The 19,924-nt window shown below is 38.2% G+C and overlaps 1 protein-coding gene across 4 annotated transcripts in view; it reads right to left on the bottom strand.

Annotated features, from left to right (window-relative positions):
• Positions 1-7,040: 7,040 nt before the first annotated feature.
• The window catches only part of ALCAM (activated leukocyte cell adhesion molecule), a 151,677-nt gene continuing 138,793 nt past the window's right edge, over positions 7,041-19,924 (bottom strand). The window contains exons 14-18 of one of the 4 annotated variants that reach the window (XM_048492401.1): positions 19,532-19,649; positions 17,105-17,146; positions 15,494-15,550; positions 10,528-10,644; positions 7,041-9,210 (exon numbers count right to left, since the gene is read on the bottom strand). In XM_048492401.1, coding sequence (XP_048348358.1) covers positions 10,557-10,644; positions 15,494-15,550; positions 17,105-17,146; positions 19,532-19,649 — 305 coding nt within the window. In that variant the 3' untranslated portion in view covers positions 7,041-9,210; positions 10,528-10,556. Of the gene's footprint in view, positions 9,211-10,527; positions 10,645-15,493; positions 15,551-15,578; positions 15,625-17,104; positions 17,147-19,531; positions 19,650-19,924 lie in introns of those variants that run through there. The other 3 variants (XM_048492402.1, XM_048492403.1, XM_048492404.1) reach the window with 3 other exon arrangements.

The raw sequence follows: 19,924 nt of genomic DNA, 5'->3' as shown, positions 1-19,924 counted from the left end.
TAGCAAGGAAGGAAGTTTGCTGCAGATTTTTATCATTTCTTATCTTAATCCATTTTGTCAGATCTCCAGACATTTTCATGCCCTATTGTACTGTTTCTCACATTCAGAATTCTAGCAGCTGTGATCACATGTAGCGCCATGGAATGCAAGGATTTAGGAACATCCTTATACATAATTCACCACGGGTTTGGAAAGTCTAATGGCAAACCCCAGCCAATGGGCACACAGGATTCATGAAGTGAGTCCTGCATACCCACTGGTTGGAAGTGCATCTTCCACATTCCAATCAACCCCTCACCTCCCTTCCCAACCTGCAAGCCTCAAAAAGGGTGGTGGGGGCATGCCTGCTAGACTTAGCTCGCTGAGCAGGATCACCCATCTCCCTTCCTGAGGGCCTCTGGAAGCAAGGTGAGAGGAGAAGCAGCCACAAGACAACGTCAGCCTCTCATTGCCCCCCACCAACCCGCTTTCCGAAGCCCTTAGGCTTTGGGAAGTTGAGGGGGGGAAGACACCACAATCCTGCATGCAGGACAGAGTTAGTTTCATCTGGCTTGCAAGATCATCTTCCCCATCCTGCTTCCCTTCTTTCCACCTTACCTTGGAGAATAAGGTGGGGGAAAGAATGGCATGGTGGGGCTGACTCCTGGGATCCGGATGCCCCTCCCCCGAGGTGTATTTGGTCAACGGAGAAGTGCACCAGGAGGTATCCTTGATTATCGACTCTTGAGTTCACAGAGGCACGTTGCAGTATCTGGTCAAGTGGAAGGATCTCCGTCCTGAATACAACGAATGTGTGGATGTGCGTCACGTTGCTGCCCCGCGCCTCATCCGGGCATTCCACCAGACATTTTTGGGGGGTGTCAATATATGATTGGATTTTTTTAGTTATTTGCCATGGTCACCACCACTTACACATGCAGCAATGATCTAAATGTGCCTAATAGGAGGCAATATCATGTGTTTTTTTCCAGCTTTACATTTGATGACATAAACCCTACTGTTCAAAAGCATATGCCACAGTAACCTGTTGGTCTTTAAGATATCACAATAGTCCTTTTTTGTATTTACCACAACAGACTAACTCACCTCTCATTTGCATACCCTCTCTCTTTTACAGCCCCATCCAAAGAAGGTGCTGAATCTGCTGTTGGGAGTAGTTGTGGGGCTGCGCCAGCAGATTTGTCCTCACTGGGCCACTTGCCCTAGTGGTGGTGATCTGGAGGGTGTGCCCGGGGGAGGAGCCAGTACTAGCTGGTTTCCACCTAGTTGTTGCCTCTGATACACTGGTAGCTGGGACTTTGGGCCATTAAGTCCATTGGGGGCTTCCCAGCAGCAGGGAGGCCTTTTTTGTGTGTTTTCTGCCTCTCATGTTGCCAGAAAACTCCTTGGGAATGGTGTGGCAGAGCAGCTGCAGCACTGCATCCAACCCTTTGGATGGGGCTATTAGGCATGTTTATATACTGCAGGCCTTTGAGTCCCCATGACCAACAACTCTCAAAAGAATAATTTCCCATATTATCAGTTCCTTTGAATTCTTTTCTATTCTGTCAGTTTTAAATGTAATCTCATGCTTTTTTGGCTTCTGATTATTTTTTGTGCTATCGATCTATCGTGGACATGAAGTGCTGGCAGTCAATTTTCTTTCGGTATTCTCTTCTGAATGTGATTAATTTTGGTTGTGCTGTTCAACCAGTGCATTACTTTAGTGCCATCATGCCTGCCAGACAGTTGCTACCTCCCCCTCCCCTCCTGCTTTCCCCCCTTGTGCTTCTTTAATTGGAAGCTTTTATCTGTGTGCATTTGCACATACAAGAACCTAGTGTGCTCTCACATCAAATTTAATTGTCTGTGTTAATCACACTTTTTAGAGGAGCAGTCCTAAACTCCCCAATTAACAGGCTTTGACCATTGGACTCAAAACAAAGCAAATGAATTATCAATTTATAGCAAGATAGATGATCAAGGACAGAAAAAAGGAGGGAGGGAGAGTGAAGATGAATGAAGGAACATTTCCTAAATATATGAGCCTTGCAGAAGAAAGATTTATAGGCCTCTCAAGGTATGATAGAGGAAATTTAATGATGGGCAAGAGTTGCTGCTAGTGAAAAGTGATCCTGAATAAGGGAAGCAAGTGAGCTGCAGATCAAACAGAAAAAGGACTTAAATGGACCATCCGCTAGCCCTGCCTGTTTTAAACAATTAAAAAACAAACAGGGTTAAAGACACGGGCTTCATAAAACAATCCGGCACATGCTTGGAAGTTGTCTGTACTTCATAATTTCACAGATGAATACATGTAAACTTCATAATTTCACAGATGAATACATTTGCCCATGTACATATGCCAGTTTAGACTTCTAGCTAAGCTGGCATATAGCCCATGTTTTTGGATATAAATGAAGTAGATCTGATTTCCTGCCATCTGATTTATCCTGACTAGCATCCGGTGAATGATATGAATAATAGCACTGAAACGGCTATGTTTAAAATGTGGGACGTGTCAGAAGCTCCAAGTTTTAAGCTATCATGTTTTACATACTAACTGCAAGTTGAGGAATAAACAACGTGCTGTCTTATTTTGTCTTTCATTTTTTAAATGCTTTGTTGTAATGAGTGTTCTGCTCCCCAGGTGGTTATTTAGGTGCCTGCACCCGGCCAAAGCAGAATGTAAGACTCACTGACTCAGTTAACAGTTCAATACTTAAAGCTTTAATTGTAACAATGTTGACAGACCCTGACTCCTCCCGGGTCTAACTAAATAAAGGTTACTTTGTTGCAGAAACTTTCTGGAGTCTGGAATTTATTGTAAATACTATGAGACTACAACATCTATAACTGTTTAACTTAAATACTGTGAATCTATAACATCTTTGACTGTCTAACTTGTTGCTGTCACCCAGCTTCCGTTGGCACCTAACTGCTGCTGTCACCCAGCTTCCGTTGACCCCTAACTGCCAAATCAGACAGGTTGCTGGGTAATAACTGCCGTAGAACACCAGCCCTAGGGCTTCTTAAAGGGACAGAACTAAATTCGGTTCCCTCCCACTGAATACTGTACAAAACATAGCTAAACCCATACTAACTGTGGGGAAACTAAAGGGGAAATAAACAAAGGCTCTGTGGGGGCATGACAATGAGAGGTTTAATTTACCATAAGGTGGCTTTCTAATCAGAATGTGTGTTAATTTGGAGTGATGAATCCTCAAATCCTTCAAACCTATGGAGAGTTACAGCAGATAGAATGAGTGTACAATACATTGTTTACCAAGCTAGCTATCATGCCATACTCGAAGATGGATTTGTTTACAGTAAAGTTTAATCTGCAATTTTTCAATAAAAAGCACATATCTTCTGTTCCTTGGGGAGAGAAGAAGAGAATGGTAATTTGAATCCTAATTTAAGGTCTTGTCTTGGTTGTCAGTGGAAGGCCAAGTGAGTGTGTAAACACATTCCCTTTATTGACTTCAAAGCAATGTGTCTTTAACATACAAATTGATAGCATGATTTGATGCTCAATTGTACTGGATTTGCTAAATCATTCAGGATCAAATTATTGACTGATAACTTGCTGCTAAGATAAAGCAGCTGATGCTAATAACCTTTAAGAGAGTTTTATTTTTCTATGTGCTTTAGAAATGTGAATGAATTATTATGACAATGAATTTTGTCATTAAAGGTTGAAATGATTTAATCACACATGTTTGCATTTTTGACTCCTTACAACAGTATTTAATCCAGTTTGTTTTACTGGGCAAACTAAAACGATTTGTGACGAAGCAATTAGCAACTTTCAATTGAATATTAAATACACACACAATAGGAATGAAAATCAGAACTGAAATTCTTTTCTGATTGGATTTAACTCGATAAAATGTATTTTCTTTTACAGATAATTAGTGTCTTGATCAATAAGTCCCATTTATTTCAAACGTAATATTTGTAACCCATTACAACTTGGAAAGATTTATTCTGTTAGGGTTATATTCAGCTTTGACTATAATGATCTTTTCAAAAGTTCTACAAATATACATACAGTTTAAGGACTGACACTCCAATTCACTTGCCAAAGGGATGATGAAGGTACAGAAAATAATGTATTTAATGTTTAACTGGGCCATGCAGTATGGATCAATAGATCTGCAAAACAGAGCCAGGGACAGATAGGAGAGATTCCTGATGAGAACCTATTACAATTTAGAAAGATTTATTATTTCTGTCAGAGATATCTTCAAACCTGAAGAGAATCCCAGATTTGTAATAAAATCTGAAATTTTAAAAAGGCAGTTAAAACTGACCTAAATAATAGAACCACATATAGCTTTGAGAAAAGCTCTCTTACCACTTTGGAGGCTGATGGAAAACCATAACAACACTGAGCCTTCACACACTTAGGTTTTGTAAAGTAGGAATGGAAAGCCAAAACAGTCCAGGAAAGGGTCTCATCTCCATCCCCTGTCAAGTCCCCTGATGGAGGTGGACTTACCAGTTTCAGGACTTTCCAGTTTCAGGCATCACTACCCCCTTGACTCAGGCTGTCCCAACCTAGTGATGACAATTGCACAGTTGCCAGCCCAGTGCCTGCAACTGGCACAATATTTAGGAGGGTGGTTATATAGGGCATTACCCTGATATGATAACATCACTTCTAGGAATGATCATGTGAAGAGAGGGAAGAAAGGAAACTGAAGGTAGGTTGGCTGGTACATGGAACAAAGAGAAAGGAATAAGGAAAAGGGTTGATTCTATGGAAGCTGCCAAAGAGCAAATAGTGAGGGGTGAGGATAACTTTTTTAAAAAGCACAATATTAACAGAACCAGGAAGTGTTCTATGAAACCTTTAATTGCCTTTGATATAGCCTAACTCATCTGATGCCAAATAATTTTAGTCAGCAGTATTCTGCTGCATGCCCTTCTAACGACTGCAAACAAAAATGGCAGTTAGTACATGACTATTGTTTGTATTCTCTGTGTTTCTACTTTGAAGGTTACATCCTCTGAATTTGAAAGAATGTTGTAATTGTATCTAGGATTAGACCCAGACGCGGATGCTTCCTCCTGCACGTAGCAGCCCAATGAGATCATACATCACATGATGATCTCCCGTTCTCCCGCTCTCCCGCCTGTCCGACCCCTTTACACGCCCCTAATGAAACCCTAATAAAAGGTGCAAGGGACGAGCACACGGCAGAGTTGCCAGGATCACGGGATCCCGCGCTTCCTGCTACTGGCTCTCTCGACCAGATGTTCAGAGAATATCTCCGATGTCCTGCGTCCTCTTCCTTAGCAGTGATCGCGAACACGACTTCAGTAATGATAATTCTTTGTTACAAATAGTAAAATCAACTGAGTTAAGAATAGTAAAATCAACTAAAACTCAATGAGATCTTTTGTAGAATTGACATTTTGCTGTGCACTGTATTTTGTCAGCAAAATACAGTAGTTGTGATCTAATTTTGCAAGAATTGCTTCTAGCATTAGTCATTTTTTGTCACTTAAAGTTAGGGGAATAAGCTTTCATCAGGGCTACTAGATTCTACTGATATTTTTTGATCATGTGCAAGTAATAAGAGGACCAGATTTGGGCTTGTGGATAGTATCATTCCCCATGTTTGAACATGGTCTGAAGAAACATGATGCCCAGGAGACTGCTTTTGCACATGAAAACTCAAATGTGCTGATAAAAGTTGTGTCATGACAGAACAGTCTTATGGTCTTCTAACTGGATTTTGAAATAATTAATCAAACAAACTTGTCCTATGGAGGAGCAGTGGCGTAGTGGTTAAGAGGAGGTGCATTTTAATCTGGAGGAACTGGGTTTGATTTCCCACTCTGCCGCCTGAGCTGTTGGAGGCTTATCTGGGGAATTCAGATTAGCCTGTGCACTCCCACACACGCCAACTGGGTGACCTTGGGCTAGTCACAGCTTCTTGGAGCTCTTTCAGCCCCACCCACCTCACAGGGTGTTTGTTGTGAGTGGGGAAGGGAAAGGAGCTTGTGAGCCCCCTTGAGTCTCCTACAGGAGAGAAAGGGGGGGATATAAATCCAAACTCTTCTTCTTCTTCTATGATAACTCCACATAATAAAGGAAGATTTTTTTAAAAAAAATTCTCTTATTTATTTTTCAATGAAAGGAATTCTAATTTTCAGGCATGTGGAGGTCAAATAGAGCTTATCTGTGAGGGAGCATGTGTAATTTGACAATTTCTTAGAAAGTCAGAACAGAAATCGTTACAGGTAGTTGTTGTGGATTTTCCGGGCTGTGTGGCCGTGGTCTGGTAGATCTTGTTCCTAAATTTGTTCCTAAAGGAGCCCTTTGGGGATCGGGCGGTATAGAAATTGAATAAATAATAATAATAATAATAATAATAAATTACTAGAAAGTACTGGAGATCAGTTAATTGAAGTAAAGCTTGGGTCAGTGGTTTCTTGATGGAAAGTGCTGATGAATAGCAATGCTACTCTGATTGTTAGTGGCCCTGTTCACAAGTTACAGTGAATGCATGAACAATCAGTGTGCAACATATACCTGGGGTTTCATCATGTGTGTAAAATAATTCTGACATTTCATTTAATGCATGCACAGATGAATGTGTGATTAAAACTACACATTTATCCAGATACTGGTTTCCAGTTTAATTTGTAAAGTAAATTCATGTTTTGACTTTACTACAAACAAATGTGCATATGTATAAGCAGGATGTTCGTGCATTCACTGTGACAGTGTGTTATGGTGGTGGTGGGCAGCTGTCTGAGCAACAGGTGTCTCCGCTTTTACCCACTATTCTCGGTCCTTTTTAAATATTAGATGATATAAACAATTACCTGTGAAAAATTATGAGATAAAGCATTCAGGTTTTTTTTTTAATTACTGTATACTTTGAGTGAATGTCTCTCTCTGATCAGTGAATGGCATGAAGGTGATCCCTATCCTGACCAGCATTTTGCATTTGAGCAATCATAATATTCTGTCATTGCTACTGGGATGGTTCTTGCTTTAAGTGTATGCAAGTGTATCCTTGAACTGAAATGTCAGACAGGAATGTGAAAACATACTTCACTTTTATTGTCTTTCAGGCATGAATCGTAACAATCAATTGGTACTGTTGATTCCTGAAATGTGTTTGATTTAACCTCTGCACAGTGAAGAATACACCCTCAAGAGTTATACCGGATGGTCAGAAGCACCTCAGAAGGTGAGAGTTCTGTTCCTTTCTCATGATGCTGGATGATGTAATTAAGAAGCTTCATTTTTGGTCTCCAGTCTTGTTTCAAGTCTGGCAAGCTGAGTGACACATTCTTTAGCAGACCAGTTGGGTTCACTTTCTACATAGGAGTACATTTATGTATGTCATATAATTCAAAAACATGTAATTTGCCCTGTAAATCATTTTTCATTCATTAAACAGTTGAATTTTCTCCTACAGCAGTGACACCTTCATACCAAAAAAGAAGTTATATATAATCTTTTTTTTGTGTGTGTTCACATTTTATTTTGGAAAACAGGTGCTTAAAAATTTAATTTAAAAAAATTCAAAAAAGGAAAAAAGGAAAAAAAGGAAAAAAACAGTATTTACAAAGATATCATAAATGGCTAAGCCATGCAAAACAAATTACTTTGGTTTTATCCCCTTTTTAACTTTGGTTTAAACATTGACCAAGATTAATTTTTTTTTCCCTTGCCAAATAAAGCCTTAACAAATCCTGAAAGGATGTTAACAAGATTCCTTGATAATATGTTAATACAGAGTTGAATTTATAGGACATTTCATGTATTTAATCCATGCCAATACACTATAGGAAGCTTTTATTTAAGACATCAGTCACTACTGCCCAGACATTTTACATTTTACAAATTTACAAGTAACAGTGTTTTTTTCCCTAAGTGGCAAATACATTTCCTAATTTCCATATCAATTTTTCCTTCTACTAATCTCCCTGTACTCTATAAAACATTCTGTTTTCCTGGCTCGTAAATCTGTAAACAGAAACCTGATAATACTCCTAGTAAATTTCTGCTGTGATCAAAACTATTACATTCTCCCATTTGCTATTTTCCCACTAATGGAGGAAACATTGCTAAATACTGTTGTCTAGTTGCCCTGATCTATCCAAAGGTTTCTTTTTATACTAACTTTCTAAAAAATTCCTCAAGCATAAAACAGATCTATAAAGTTACAATCTTGAATGTAACTAAAGATACATAGATTTAATTTCATTGTTACATGTACTTTTTGATAAATCATGTACCAGTTAAAAACACTAAAATCATCTCAAGGTGCAATATCTGTAGTGTAGTTAACAAAAAAACACACACAAAAAATATATATTCTATTTTGTGGAGAAATGCAGCTTTGATATGGTTACTTTAAAAAAATCCAATTCTGACTGATTTTCTTCTTTGAAATTAAGATTTTTTTAAGGCAGTGGATAACCAAACATTTCAGAACGAATTCATAATTCCAGTCATTCACACTATATATTATGGAATTGCAAGAACAATTAGTTTTTCAGAATGCTATCAATAAAAAGGTTTTCCTGACTAAAAAAAGACTTATTAGTAGACATTTGCATACATAACAACATGAACTTTGCTTAACAACCAACTCTCCTTTTGGAAATTATGTACATGTTCATTATAGTTGATTAATTTCTCATTGTTTTATAAACTGCAGATTTTTTTAAAAAATCAGATTTATTTCCCCCTTTTTTCTTAATAGTTGAGAAACAGAGAGAAATGTGTCTCATTTTCCCATAAGGCAATCTTATAAATTAGATACTTGCTGTGCAATGTAAGATCTTTACTGATAGCAATCAGAATTAGAAATGTACCTCTTTTAAGGGTGTGAAAACCAACAGAATAAAAACATTACATTATACATCAGATTACCAGCGACTCCCAGAACAAAGCCTTACAGTGTATAAAAATAGCTACGTAAAAAATTTACATAAAGGCAAACCAAAAGAAATTTTCAGTGCAGACATTTACAAAAAAAATATATATTCAAACAGAACACAACTTTGTGACCTATTATCACGGCTGCTGCCAAAATTAGTTTGCTTTTGCTTTTTGTAAGCTTGAGATAAACTGTAAATTCCTTTTGAAAACTTGGTAGAATGGTCTTTAATGCTTGAACCATGAATAGCTGTCACAACTTCGTATATATCTTAAATACAATCCATGTTCATGCTTCAGTTGGTCTAAGTTTATTCCTGAAAATATGAAAAACAAGATTGGAGTCAAGATGGGAATGTAAATTCTTCTATGCATATTTCCATACTAATAAACAAGGAAATTACTCCAGCAGTAGTTGTAAACATTTTCAGAAGGTAGAATCTTATGAGCCCCATATTAAAGAATATATATAATAGTAAGACATGAAGCCTTCAAAAGTAAATGAATGAATCAAGAAGGGAAGACCTCCCCCCCAAAAAAAATTATAGTGGTTTTTATGTGAATGGTGTTTTTTGTTAATAGCCTTTTTGTACTTTTTGGAATCCACTTTATACAAAGTAGATTTTAGGATATAATACTTTATAGGAAATAATACAAAGGGATGCACATCCATTACTTGAACCTTGCTTCACAGGAAAGGTACTCCAACCCCAAGATTATTTTATTGTCGTAAAAGAAATGAAATGGAAAAACAAAGGTGAACATCACACATTGCTACTTCTCCTTATCCCCTTGCTTTAATTTTGCATTGTTGATGGATGCTGCAAGCCAGACTTTGTGACATGACTATGGCAGAAATGGAGGGCAGTGGTCAAGAGGCATGGCAATGTTTCCAGTGAATTTATGGTGTTGAGCCTTGGTCCACCAGGTGGAATGTAGTGCTCAGGATGCTCACCTGGCATTTATCAAGCTTGGCCAGTGGTAGCGGTTGGCACCAACGCTGTAAATGCAGCTGTGTGTGCAGGGGAAAAGGAAAATGACAACTGTTCTCACGTAGCAACAAAAACAACTAAAATGAACATGTGTAATCGCTATTGAATCAAATTATGCTCCTGCAGCAAAACTTAGAAGAAATTGCATGCCTCTATGTTAAAACAGTAGGTCTGGGAAGGAGTCAGATAGAAGACTATGCATCTCCTAGCAACAGTTGATAGCACCTGAGTAAATATTGTGGAACTAATATGTTTCAAGGATTGTAGCCAAGGAAAAGATGTAGCCAATGCCAATAAATATAAAACAGGTGATACTGGAGAAGCAACAAATCTTAGTCACCGGAACAGCCTCCTGAGTTTTATACAGTTCTTCACATAATGCATATTCTGAATACTGTTCTTATGCCCCGCCTCAAAAAGCAACTGGAAGAACTGCTGAAAATACTTAGTGAATAACTCTAGAAACACCTGCTCTTTTTACCCAAACAATATAGAAACTGAAGAAACACTAACTCTACTGAAAGGCCAGAAATAATGCAAGACAGAATTCTTTTCACCTATCTGGTGGACCATTGTGAGTAGCAGAGTGCTGGACTAGATGGACTCTGGTCTGATCCAGCAGGCTCTTTCTTATGTTCTTACCTGGACTGATGACTGACTCATTTTGTGTCTCAAGCTTCTGACTTGTGGTTGTTTTCTTCTAACTTTTTATTTTCCTCTAGATTTCCAAGATCTTTATCTACATGTTTTGATGCAGTCCTAAAATGGAAACAGCACAAATATGATATCTTGCCTTGGTTATTGCCTTTTTATCTTCTACAATGGATGGAATTCTTATAAATCAGTTAACATCATGTGACTATGTCTGCCACTCACAAATTAGAAACCTTAATGATCATGAACATTGCAATAGTATTGGGTATGTTCTTAGCTAAAAGAAGGCTGAAACTAACCTGACTCTCACTTGTAAATGTTCTACTGTTCTACTGTAAATGTACTACTGTTCGTAGTAATTCGATTAAGACTTCCCCCCCTTCCCAGTGTATCAATCCCTTCTGTGCAATATATTATTAGTTGCTTTCTGAAAAGACTATATCACACAGTTTCAAATACTGATAATTTAAGAAAGAATCATTTAAAATAATATATATAAACAACACTTCTAGACACCAGTTAAACTGCATATGAAATACACTGGTTTTATTTAAACTTCTGGCAACATAAAACAAAAATCTTAGTCCAGACTGGCCAGAGATCTGGAGGATGGTTTTTTCTTGTTGTTATTGTTGCTTTCTACTAGGTATAGATCAGAGGTTTTGGGGGAAGTGGAGGGGAGAGTAGAATTTCATATGTTGTGCAGGGGGTTAGAGTAGATGACTATTGAGGTTCCTTCTAGCTCCATGTTTAAGTACAGTGACCAGAAAGACGAGTTTAATTTTATATAAAGATAGGCATTAATTCAATGAAAACATATTATAGCTGAACAGAATACTATATACAAGTTTTCCCTGCATGTTGAAGTAATATTCACAGTTTGCCAGGATGAAAGCCTTCTGTATTAGTGTGATAACTTAAAACATAGTTTTGAACAAGCAAATACTCAAATCCATACAAGTTATACAAATAATGTCCCTTGTGCCACAAGAGAGCCCTTACCCTGTTTCTGCCAAAAAAAGATTAGGGTCCCTGGTGATGAGGAGCCATCTTAGCTTAATAATGGTGAGAGGAACAAATGACTAATAGCTTTTCAACTGCATAGTGCATCAAAGAAAAGATTGTTGCAGATCATGCATAGGCATGCTAGAAAAAATTCTAAGGCTTACTGACACTTGAATTTCTACTGCAAAGTTTTGTTTGCTACTTGGATTTATTCATGAGATTTCTCCAACCACCCTAGGTATGGGCAGAAGGAGTAGTATTCCTTTTTCTGTAGTGGTAAAAGCAGTGGCATACTGCTAAGGGCACATGCTGTTTCAACACATGAGGGGGTGCCAGGCACCCCCCACATAACAAAACAGTGGGTACCTGAGCTGCCCACTGCCCAGCCCTGCCCCCTCCTTGGCCTCCCTGCAGGCCGCTTCCTGCCCTTCCCAGGCTTGGGAAGGGCAGAAGCCAGCCTGCAGGTAGTTGGGGGGGATGGGGCTTGGGGGTGGGTGGCCATGGCACCCTGGTCTGCAGGGAGGCTGGGAGGGCGGGGCTCCACAGCAGGCAGTCCAGGCAAGAGTCACAGGCTGCCCAGGAGCCGGCCTGCTACTACAGCCCCCGTCTGAGCCGCCCCTAGCCTCACCCTCCCCGCTGGCTCCCGTAAGTGGGGCACAAAGAGCCAGGGAGCATGGGGAGGCAGTCATGCCCCTGGGCACCATTTAGGCCTGGTAGGCCACTGGGTAAAAGGGCAGCATCAGATGTTCGTTTCTGTGCTGATCCTGTGTATGTGTGGTCATACATCATACACAAAGGAGAGATGGCAGATTTGCTTTCTCAAAGTTGCTTGGTCATGGCATTTAGAAATACAAGTGTGATGGTGGAATAAGTGTTGTTCCTTGTAGCTTCTCTCTGTGATGCTTTTGTCATGTATCGCACAAAAATGGACAACAAAAAGTGTTCTCAGAAGGTGGGGAGAGAACTGATTTTGGCAAAATAAGATAGAGGGAGTACAAATAGCAAGGATTAATTTCAGACAATTGAAATAAAATTTCAGCCTCCTATATGTATGTATTTATTGTACTGTGCTCTTAGCACACCTCTTTAAAAATAAAGGCCTGCACTAGCTATTCCATGGTTGTTTAGGCCCAGAATAAGAAACAAATTGGTTAGATACTCAAGCCAGTTTTTTAAAGAGTTGTTTATTTTACATTAATGTCTGAGAGTTCATATCAAATAATCCATTAACAAAAATTCAATTAATCTATCCAGAATTATCAGCTATAATAAGGTATAAACTTCCAGAATTTCTAATTTCTTTTTTCCCCTGTAAAAATTGGATGATTTTTACTGAAATGCCAGGTGATCTAAATATAATGATGCAGGTGTGCAGTATCTAGACCTTCCAGCTTTTATCAATTATATGCCCTATGTAACTAACAGATTTTGATACTGAGATTTCAAATAAAAAGAGAATCTTGGGGACTAGATGTTAAAAGAAGAGTTGGTTTCTATAGCCCACTTTTCTCTATTGTAAGGAGTCTCAAAGTGGCTTACAATCACAAACCCTGTAAGGGTTGGGAGAGTTCTGAGAGAATTGTGACTGGCCCAAGGTCACTTAGCAGGCTTCATGAGGGTCCACCACTCATAACCACTACAGCCAGTGGTGGCGAACCTTTGGCACTCCAGATGTTATGGACTACAATTCCCATCAGCCCCTGCCAGCATGTGGTGTAGCCCATGCTGGCAGAGACTGATAAGAAATCTCAATCTATAAGCTCTGGATTATAAGGTTACTACAACACTACCTATGCTACTGGCATATTGTTAGGAAAGTACAGAGCCCAAATCACAGTTGTGATTCAATACCTACTATATTGACTAACATTTCCCCTCTTAAATTATACCTTTTCATTACTTCCATGGATCTTTGGTGTTGTTGTTTTTTTGGATGGGATAGAATTCATGTATATACCCAATGTTTTATTACTACACTGTGAGCATTTCTGCTATGTTGAGGTTCTGCTACTGGAGATTTAATTCTAAATATAATTGTTTTGTCATCCCCAATAACAAGTATGTAACTGGTTAAAACTGAATCAAATGAACTTCTGAAATGACAACCTGAGGTAATGAATGGCTGTTAGGCTTCAATAAAATTGAAGAAAATTGGAGCTGCATATATGTAATGGAGATAATGAAACAAATGAACATATAGTTGACTTAATTTTGATATGCTCTTCTATAAATAAAATATTAATACATGTATTACTATGGAAAGTGATGGCCAATTAAAAAAAAACCTCAGAACAGAACTGAAATCTTCACTTGAGAGGTGAATGTCCCTTCAGAAATATCTGTGGATAATGCCTCCTTCTTTTCTTAGAATTTGAGAGAGACTACTTGGAAAGAAAACAAAGGAAAGAAATGGCAACATAATCCATCTCAATAAATGTAGTAAGTTGGTAGCTGTCTCTACATTCAGAAAATAAGCTCTGTCTCCTCTCTCTAATGTTGGACGATCAATTAGGATATACTACACATGACTTAAAAATGAGTTGTTATAAGGAAATATAAGTGAAATGCCAAAGATATTACTGAAGCATATCATGGCTTTTTAGTTTCTTATGTGACAACATCGCTCTGGGAACAAACAGCTTATTCAGTATTGTTTGTATCTGTAGCTAGGGCTACCATCTTCAGGTTGGGAAATACCTAATGATTTTGTGGGTGAAGCCTGAGGAAGGCAGAATTTGGGGGCTACAGGGACCTCAGCACAGCATAATGCCACAGAATCCACCTTCCAAAGTGGTAATTTTTATGCAGATGAATGAATCTCTGTCACTTTGAGATCAGTTGAAATCCCAGTTACGAGGGAAAACCCTCTACTAGAAAATAAATGAACACACCACCTGATGAACCAAGAACAGAAAAATATAACCTGACAATTTTAATTTTTCTGTGCTAGTCAACAACTCTGTGGATGATTACAGATGCTTGCAGAATGTTTCCAAGAACTTTAAGTGCACTCCATCAAAAATATATATACAGTTCCTATTTCTAGCCAAACTGTGGACTTTTGCGTTTCAGGCATTTGAAAGTCACCCCAGTTCCTCTTCAGTCATAACCTATATCCAGTGCCTTTCAGCTAAAGATGATAAAATTTGTAAATCAATTTGTACAAACAAATCCAGATAAAAATTCTGCATTTCTTAAAACTGTTTCTGAAAGTGGGGTGCTGTCTGGTTTCCGGGCTGTATGGCTGTGTTCTAGCAGCATTCTCTCCTGATGTTTCGCCTGCATCTGTAGCTGGCATCTTCAGAGGATCTGATAGTAGGAATGGAAATACTCCACTTGCTTTCCATTCCTACTACCCTGTTTTCCCGAATATAAGACATCCCCTGAAAATAACACGTACTAGAGGTTTTGCTGAAGTGCGAAATATAAGGCATCCCCCAAAAGTAAGCCGTAGCAAAGTTTTTGTTTCGAAGCATGCCTGACGAACAGAACACAGAAAAATAAGACATCCCCTGAAAATAAGACATAGCGCATCTTTGGGAGCAAAAATTAATATAAGACACTGTCTTATTTTCGGGGAAACACGGTATCAGATCCTCTGAAGATGCCAGCCACAGATGCAGGCGAAACGTCAGGAGAGAATGCTGCTAGAACACGGCCATTCAGCCCGGAAACCAGACAGCACCCCAGTGATTCCGGCTGTGAAAGCCTTTGACAATACATTGTTTCTGAAAGCCTCCTAAGGTGAAGGGAGCATTGTTTCAAGGGGCACCTTAGTCAGGAAGGAGGAGGTGGGAAAGATAAGTTCCATGAGCAATAAAAAAACCCAACATGTTTTTGTGGAAATCTGTAACATTTGTTTATATAACTAAAAATCATGTTACAGGGATGACAAGACAATAGAGGAATCTACAAAACCACAACACACATAAGAAAGTAACTTTCTTGCCTCGGGAGGTTTTGAACGTTCTGTGCTGCATCCTTCTCAGACTCTCCGCTGACATCCCTTTGGGGACAGAGATTATGTGAATAATTTGTTCAACTGGGTTTCAAAAACTGCTTGAGGGTGATCTGTGGATTCTGATATTTATGATGGGGGAACATATAATATGTTGGTAAGAAATTTGTAAAAAGGAAGCATTCAGTTTTATGGGCATTAGTTTTATTGAAATTCTTATTTTATCAAATATGTTCCCAACTATTTGCATCTCTGTTTTCACAAATATAATGCACAAATATAATCTGTGCTTTACACTGAGCACAGATGATCACCAGCATAGATAATTCAGCTTGGTTTTTATTTAGATGAGTATTATACAACAATTATTTATCATTTAACAACGAATTGTTTCCAATAAAACATGTCTAAGGACTACTACCTTCATAATATAATTTTTTTTAAAAAAAATAGCTGTTCCCGCTCTTTTATGATACTGACCTACCGATAATGCACTATTTTCAGACTTATAGTCAATCATGCCAAACACAGTCTTCAATGTTGCTAACCACTGGAAACCATTTTAGCGATAGGAGTTAACTAAGCTTAACCTTTTCTACTTGGAATTGGTCTGTAATGGAACCCAGATAGGTACGCCTAACAAAGTAGGTAACAGATTGGAGACAGGGTGGTTACATACAGTTAAAAAAAAAAGATTTTGGAAGATGTGGCTGAAAGATAGCACAAAAGAGAAGAAATGGGTTGGCAGATCCTGTAAGTCCCCCTGCAGTATTTCTACAACAACAAGGTTTTCCTTGTGCTTATTTTCCTTGTATTTCTACAACAACCAGTGGTTTTCCTTGTGCTTATTTTTTGAACTTATGGTTCTTCGCACTGAATTTGTACAGGGCGAATATCTTAAACCAGGGGTCTGATGGGAATGTAGTCCATGAACATCTGGAGAGCCGCAGGTTGCAGATCCCTGACTTAAACCATATGCAAACTTTCTTATGACTCTGGGTTTCAAACCATATCCCAAGGACATGCAGGAAACATTTCTTGTTTCAGATCTGGTCCATCTTTTCAGGACAGGGGTGCTTCAGAATAGTTTAGGATGCAGCACTTTTGTATTTGTACAAAACAAGCATTTAGAAGTAGATGTGTTCATCGTCACTTGGATTTGGAACCTTCCAACAATTTAAGTTTGCAATCATTTTGCATTCAAAAAAATTACAATTCGCAAAGTCCTAATGACTAAACAAGGTTGAGGTACCCTCCTGTAGGGTACCTGTAGCTTACGTATCTGACACTAGGCCTAGACAAGAATTATAGTAATGTATTTCTGAAATTAAACAGTAGGATCTCAAGACAGGAGGAACTATAGCCATTCAAGGTATGAGAGGAAGGAGTCTTTAGGGAATACATTTTTACACAGGAATATGCAGCAAAAAAGATGAAGGGGTGCATTTCTACTGCTGCAAGCCACTTTGACTAGCAATTAGCAAACTGGGTTGTCCTCCAGCTATTGGTAAAACTGGCACACATTGTTGTGTTACAAAGCAAGAAGATGCAGGATAAACTGCAGCAGGGGGACAACAGAGAAAGCCAGAATTTTGAACTTACTGTGGTTGAGCTTCAGGTCGAGTAGGAAAAGAAAAAGTATTTCTGGAATGCAAAGTAAACCAGTTTACTGCTGGGAAGACCTGCAAAACTTTTTAATTTCCTTCCTACTTCCAAAGTTTTCCTTTTCCCCTACTTTCCCTTTTGTTATGTATGAGGATATGGTGATATCTTGCTGCAGAATCCATTTTGAGCAATCCAGTCCAAAGATTCATACAAATCCTCCAGTTGCCTGTTGCTGGGAATGAAAAATTTCTAGCAGAGCAGATGAGAAGGAGCAAGAAGCTCAAAGAGGAAGCCACCAAGGGGTTATAATCCTACCCATTGTCATATTCAACCACAGTTACTATACTCACATATGTTGCTCACATACTCCTTGTCACAGGCTCTGATCAAATTAAGAATCAGGCAAAGAGAGTGGGTCAGAGATAAAATGGCAAATTAAAGCAATAGAAAAAAACTATTTGCAGTTTGGCTATTTCAACAGCTAACTATGAAAACTACTCCATAAAAGTGAACCTGGAAAAAGCACATATTACTGGATAAAAGAATCTGACTGTAGCCAGACAAAAATAGGAAGACCTAATCTCAATGCCTGAAAACCACAGCTAGAACTGATTTCAGTTGTGGATAAGTAAAACTGAGATAAGTAAGAGTCATCTCTATGAGTATGAACATATGTTATAACTGAGCTGGGCTGAAACATCTGAAGAGAACCAAATAGGCACACAAAAGCAACATAAAGTTGTGAATCACTTAATGAAGTGAATTTTGTTAGATTAAAATCAGGAAAAAATATCTAAGAGTATAGCCACTCTACACTGTCTTACACTGTGCTTTTCACTAGCAGATCCATTGGATATCCACCTGTTGGCTGTAAGAAATTATCTGAATATGATTTAGAATGGAGTGGGGAAAGAGTTTGTAAAAGAAGATGAAGAAAGGACACTAACAGTAGGTAGAGTAAAAGGTGGGAAGGAGCATCTTTGGGTCCCTTCCTGCTTTCTTCTCGTTTATTGAAGAAGAACAAGACCCAAAGATAATATAGTAATGGAAGCTACCGTATACATTGTAACGAACAGGCTTGGTACAGCGGGCTAACCACTATAAAAGACATGCTGAATAACTAGAGGAACCAACTTTGGGGAAAAGGATCAAAAGTGTGAACTTCTCTTTGCAGACCATCCTATATAAGGGTTGTCTGTATCCTGTAGAAGTTCCCAAAGCAGGGGTAATTAGTACTGGATTAAGAGAGGAAAAAATCCAGTGATTTTTTTTTGTTTTCCATCCCCTTTTGTTCAGTTTTTTTGATTTAAAAGTAAAGTCACTATAATTTGAGATAGCTTTATGTCTGGCATAATGCTGGCATTCCTACAATAGGTAAAAAGCAAAATCCATCATTCTTCAACAGGACATTTTACAAACTGCCTACTACTTACAGTAGGTAAGAGCACTTCATGATGCAATAAAACCTCTAGTGAAAGACTCAGATTACAAGCAAGCGGATATAACATATTCTACTAACATTCTTTGAAAATTGATAATTAGCCACAAACAGTACAAGTTCTCATTTTTCAGTGGGGAAAGACAACTATATTGAAATTACAATAATTGAGAGTACTACAGTCTATTATCTGAATATAGCACCATTTTAATATAGCACTTTTTACAGAAAAAGTGAACAACCAAATATCTGCATCTTGTTTGCTGACTCCTTAACAGTAAAGAGAGTGATATGCAAGCTGTAAACCTGGTACCTCTAATGAATTCTTGTATACTCAGGCTCAATTTAGGATAGGTGATGAAAGCTGAGGATAACCCATTCACATGATGATTAATTATAGCCCATAGAGAGACTCTTCATATTGACAACTATTAATTTCAGGAAATGTAATGAGTGTCACTGTACAAAGGACATTTTCAACAATAATACAGTGTAACTATTCTTTACTTTCAATCATTTGACAGAAATTTGTTAAAATCCACAGGTGTATTATCTTTAAGGAAATACTGGTTCATTAAAACAATATTTGCTACATAAAACTGGTTCCCAGAATTCTGCCATACTCTAATATGATCAAGAAATAGAACTCAGGGAGAGACTGTGCAGATAAGAGGCTGTGGAAACACAACGGAGATTGGTTGGATACCTAACAGATGTGAAAATAAATGGGCTGCCATTTTGTAAACTGGTTAATAGGGGTATTAACTTATTCCAAATACTGGATTCACTAGAGATGGAGTTTAGTTCACAGCTTATTGTTGATGTTTTCTTGAATATACTAATTTTTCTTGACAGCTTTATGTGAACAGTGAAAATACATGGGACTTTAGACTGGGTGAAAGTATTTAATTGCAACCTAGATTTTCAGAATACTATGTAAATTGGGTGAGTATAAAACGTTAGCAATTTTATCAGTCAAGTCTTACTTTGATTTCTTCACGTATAGCCAGTAAGCAACACCAGCAACCAGAGCTGCTAGAAGAAGACCAACCACGATTCCCACTATTAGTTTTGCCTGGTCATTAACATTTTCTCTATTATTATCTAAGACAAAAGAAGAAAACAAAGGAGTGATTTGCCCAAAGTATAGAAAACTGTATACAGATAATACATATCTCAAACTATTTTTAAACAACAAAGTCCATCAAGAATATAGCACTGTGAAAACACATACATTAAATGGTTTTGACATGGTTTAATTGGTTGCAATCCCTAATCCAAAGATATGTATTCCACAGTTTGTAGGTAAACTTGTTTAGGTCAGAACATAAGCTTTACAAAGAAAGGCATCCAGTGAGAGTTGCTGGCTGGCTTAGAGC

This window comes from Sphaerodactylus townsendi, linkage group LG04 (assembly GCF_021028975.2).
Source record: "Sphaerodactylus townsendi isolate TG3544 linkage group LG04, MPM_Stown_v2.3, whole genome shotgun sequence".
NCBI lineage: Eukaryota > Metazoa > Chordata > Lepidosauria > Squamata > Sphaerodactylidae > Sphaerodactylus > Sphaerodactylus townsendi.
Note: the sequence above shows the minus strand (reverse complement) of the source record. Positions and strands in the feature narration are given on the sequence as shown.